Source organism: Salvelinus sp. IW2-2015, linkage group LG18 (assembly GCF_002910315.2).
Source record: "Salvelinus sp. IW2-2015 linkage group LG18, ASM291031v2, whole genome shotgun sequence".
In the NCBI taxonomy this organism is placed as follows: Eukaryota; Metazoa; Chordata; class Actinopteri; order Salmoniformes; family Salmonidae; genus Salvelinus; species Salvelinus sp. IW2-2015.
In genome coordinates, this window is record NC_036858.1 from 51,867,518 (window position 1) to 51,872,042 (window position 4,525).

Genomic DNA, 4,525 nt, shown 5'->3' on the forward strand with positions numbered 1-4,525 from the left:
AAATGTATGTTTTGTGGCAGTCACCAGCGTGCGTAATTCTTTTTACATTGTGCATTGGAGACAACTCGCCAAGTGCGTATATTCTATATCTTATTAATACCTTTTGAGTCATGTGTCTATGTAAAAGTATAGCCTCTTATTTATCTAAAGGTTCCCTTTCCTAATTTTACAAGTCATAAAAACAAGAAATAGTGGGACTTGTTGAGCTCTGCAATGCGGACTTGTCCTAGCATATTGATAAATAGATCGCCCTGATCATTGTTTTCTCTCCTACACCTCAGGGGTTAATTAAGTATGAACCCTCATACCTCAGAGAAGAACCATCACTGAGTCCTGAAGAGGGGCGGTGCTGCCTCCTCTCCTCCCCCAGGCTCCTGGCCCTCTCTAGCGGGGAGGCTGGCCCGGGGCGTGCGCTCCCCTCTCCAGCTCCCAAAAACACGGAGGGGCGGGGGGAGACGGACAGACAGAAAGGAGCAGATCTCTTCGCTCAAAGGAATAGGAAGAGTTTATTCAGACTACAAGGTATTGCTACAGCTTCTCTCACGTTCCCTCAAACAGCAGAGCACGGTCTTGTTTTTATGCGCAGTGTTCCATCTGTGGTGCCAAGCCAGGAAGATGCCCAATCCGGCGACATGCCCCTTCCCAGGCTCCCGGCTGTGGCTGGTATCCGTTGCTCTGATGGTGCTGTCGGTGATCTCATCTTCTTCGACCTACCAGAGACCTGCACCCGGCGGCGGGGGGAAGAGAACGGGGTTCATGGAGAGGACGCTCATTTTGCTGGACGTCAACACCCGCAGTCCGGTTCAAGTTCTAAATGACAACTTCCTCTCTTTACAGTTGGATCCGTCGATTATAAAGGACGGGTGGCTGGACTTTCTGAGGTAGATTTCTTTCCCACTCTGTCTGCTTTATCGACTTCATAGTCGTCGTTATTCTCATGTTTGGATCAAATGCATTGTTTTTGGTTTATAGGTCTCTGTTGAGCATGATCGGATTTAGTTATCTAGACGAATGGTTCTTTGACAATATTATGATATCGGGAATCATTAAACCATGTCATATAGTCGGTTTATGCCGATTTGTGCATTGCCTTTGTTTAGGTGACATTAGATATGGGGTAAACTAGCCTGTATGGAAATATGGAGTGTCCTAAAGATTGTAGTGTAGGCCTAACTTCATAATTACGTCGTCGAGCTTTACCAATTGGTGTGCATACTAGTAGCCTATTTTCTAATTGCAGTTGAGACAACTTTTGACACATGCTGCGTCATTCTCGTGTGACATGCATGCATCGGTTTACACAGTATGTAGCCTAATTCATAAACATCTCTTTAACATAGTGGTGTTAATAATACGTCTACATATATAATGCCACTGTCTTAGTCGTGTCAATGTTTCTGTGTTCTACACAATGCTAATATGAAGAGAGAAGGGAACGAGAATGACAGGGAAAGAGGTGATATGAGCTCATAATATATAGTTAATGTTGCATGTTGGGTATGGAAGGGAATCGTTTACATTGGTAGAAGTATGCCTACATGGCGCACACGAGGCTCTTTGAAGAATTTCCGTAAACAGAGGTTTCTTATTTCCAGTGAAACATCCACTGTTATTGTTTGGGAGGAGAGGAAGGGGGTCGTGGCATTTTACAAGTTCTATAGAGTATCAGGGTTTACTACTCGATATCGACATGTTTGTAATAATGAAAAACAGTCGGAATGGCTACTCAAATATTATTGGAGCAACAGCATGTATCGCCCTGGAAGTAAACAATTTCAGCTTCCAATCAGCTTCGGCTTTGTGCAAAGTTCCCAGATGTAACTTTTACCAGTCAATGGAGAACTTTGTGGTCAGGATTTTAGCAAAAATGTAATTCTGGGTTAACTAGATGAAAAGTGTTATTCCCACATGAACGCGTTCAATCATATGGATCTATATAAATTCAGTTGTTGCTGAATATTCAACCTTCAGCAAGTAAATGTTGTCTGCATCAATTTTGTGATAATAACAATAATAATAATAATGATACTAATCATCACAATAATATAATAATATACCTAATGTTCATAATGTTCATAATAACAATAACACACTATGTGATCAAACAATTAACCTTTTAACAATATTGACAAGTATTTTGCTTTACTTTGGTTCATACTTTTCACTAACTTCCTATATGTAGGTAGGCTATTCACTCACAATTTCAATGCTAATTTCCTGCAATGTTTTTCCAATATTTATTTTCTTAAACTGTACTGGTCAAGTTCATATAAACCGTTATTTGAATAAACATTTAAACCATGCCTACTGTAAACTTTGCTGATCGTCAGATCTGATAACCCAGCGCTCAAGCACACTAAGGCCATACTATAGGATAAATTCGTTTTTGTGGTAGGTCGGTGGATTTTAGAGACATAAATAGGCAATTATTATAATACAAAGCTAACTACTACAATAGTCTATAATTGTCATAAAAATTGCACTTTATTCAAGTCTGCAAGAATCGGTTAAAATGATCACAACATGGCCTATATTCTGCCTACAAAAACAGCACAATATGGTAAGTGCTAATCCCATAACATATAATTGAACACAACATTATAAAGCTACAGTGCAATTTCCAGTAATTTCAATTAATGGGAAATATTCTCTTAATTTTGAAGAACGTGACTTATAAATAGGCCTACTACAAAACTGTCCTTTTGCTCCATGTTTTTGATCAAAGGAGACTTTATAAACAAATAATGACTAGCTTCAAATCAACGTTTAAAAAGTAGGCTAATGTTTCTCTCATGGAATGCCATTCCTTTACTACAGAAAGCATGTGCTATTGGCATGTGATGTATTAGTTTGCTCCATTGTTTTGTTGATGGTCCACTCTTGACGATATGCACAAATTACAGTGTGGCTTTGGATGAAAAGTATAATATTTCTGTTGTTTATTCTGTGTCCAGTCTGGTAACACAACAGTAGAGTGGAATACTTAACCCAAAACTATTTTTCTAATCCAGAGCTGTGGGAGATATTATTGCTAGCTGGCTAACAGCGCCACTGAGAGGGTCATAAAAGTCCTGTTGTAATGGAAAAGCTGTCATGTCCCATAAGACCATCATGTAAATACTAGTAGGGTTCACTAGCTTTTCTCTCAAGTGAAACCAATAAGTGAGAGTGATAGTAAAAATAGTTTTGAAAGCCCAGTCTGGAAAGCTTTGACAGTAATCTGCTAACACTGTAGTGTGAAACATATTTTTATTATTCTGGGCGTACTAGTCTCACCATCATAAAATGTTTCCCTGTGACATCTAAAAAAACACTAAAACCTACTCTCTGTATGAATTAAATTGGCTCCATGTCTAGTTTTCTTTTGTTGAATCTGAATGCACAGGGCTATCAAGAAATATCACATTTAAATAAAGCTGTCATTGCTTTATTACTTGAGTTTTTTGTCTTGTGAAAGTAGTGCTCAGCCTCTGTTGAGTAGCCTATGTCACCAGTGCTGGATATTGCAATGACATACCCACTACAGGAATTATTTTCAACATAACGTCAATCATTTCTTCTCAGAGTTGTGTATGTACGTACATAATCTGAAATCAATGATAGTCATGTTGGGTTTTTCATGCAGCGTGTTTTGACACAGAGCCTAATTGATAAAAAAATATTGTTTAATAAATATTTCAGATGTATTTGTGCACCGTATTCTTATCAGATCTCTGTCTCCATGTATAGTTCCAAGCGTTTGGTAACCCTAGCCCGAGGTCTGTCCCCAGCCTATCTGAGGTTCGGAGGAAAGAGAACTGACTTCCTCCAGTTCCACAACTTGAAGAACCTTGCCAAGTTCAGAGGCCCCGGCCCAGATTACTACCTAAAAAACTATGAAGATGGTGAGTTAGACATTATGGATTTGATTATTCGTTTACGCAGATGTTAAACACACATTTTGTATATTTGTTTATGGTGTTGTTTTCCCAATTTGATTATAAAATGTATTGAGATGTTTAAATGTACTTTAGGTACAGTTGAAATCGTCTATGTCCATGTTCATTAGTAGGCCTAAAGTCCTATTCTGTAGCATTCAATTTGAATTTAAACAAGCTTTATTAGCATGAAAGGAACAATCCAATATTGCCAGACGTGGTACGCAATGAAACTACATGACCCGTTCTTGGTCTCTGTGTCAACGCTCAGACATAGTGCGTAGTGACATCGCCCTGGACAAGCAGAGGGGCTGTAAGCTGGCCAACCACCCTGTCATGATGCTGGAGCTGCAGAGAGAGAAGGCAGCTCAGATGCAGCTCGTTCTCCTCAAGGAGCAGGTCTCCAACATCTACAGTAACATCACAATAACAGGTAGGAGATCACACACACACACACACACACACACACACACACACACACACACACACACACACACACCACACACACACACACACAACCACACACACCAAACACACACACACACACACACACACACACACACAGTAACCCCGTCAATGAAAATCTATCAATGTACAAATGTGTCTGA

At 39.6% G+C, this 4,525-nt stretch overlaps 1 protein-coding gene across 1 annotated transcript in view; it reads left to right on the top strand.

The window, feature by feature from the left end:
- The first annotated feature begins 466 nt into the window (after nucleotides 1-466).
- LOC111977950 (inactive heparanase-2) overlaps nucleotides 467-4,525 on the top strand; it is an 80,211-nt gene continuing 76,152 nt past the window's right edge. The window contains exons 1-3 of the mRNA XM_070448587.1: nucleotides 467-881; nucleotides 3,730-3,884; nucleotides 4,189-4,350. Of these exons, the coding sequence (XP_070304688.1) occupies nucleotides 616-881; nucleotides 3,730-3,884; nucleotides 4,189-4,350 (583 nt within the window). The 5' untranslated portion in view covers nucleotides 467-615. The remainder of the gene's footprint in view (nucleotides 882-3,729; nucleotides 3,885-4,188; nucleotides 4,351-4,525) is intronic.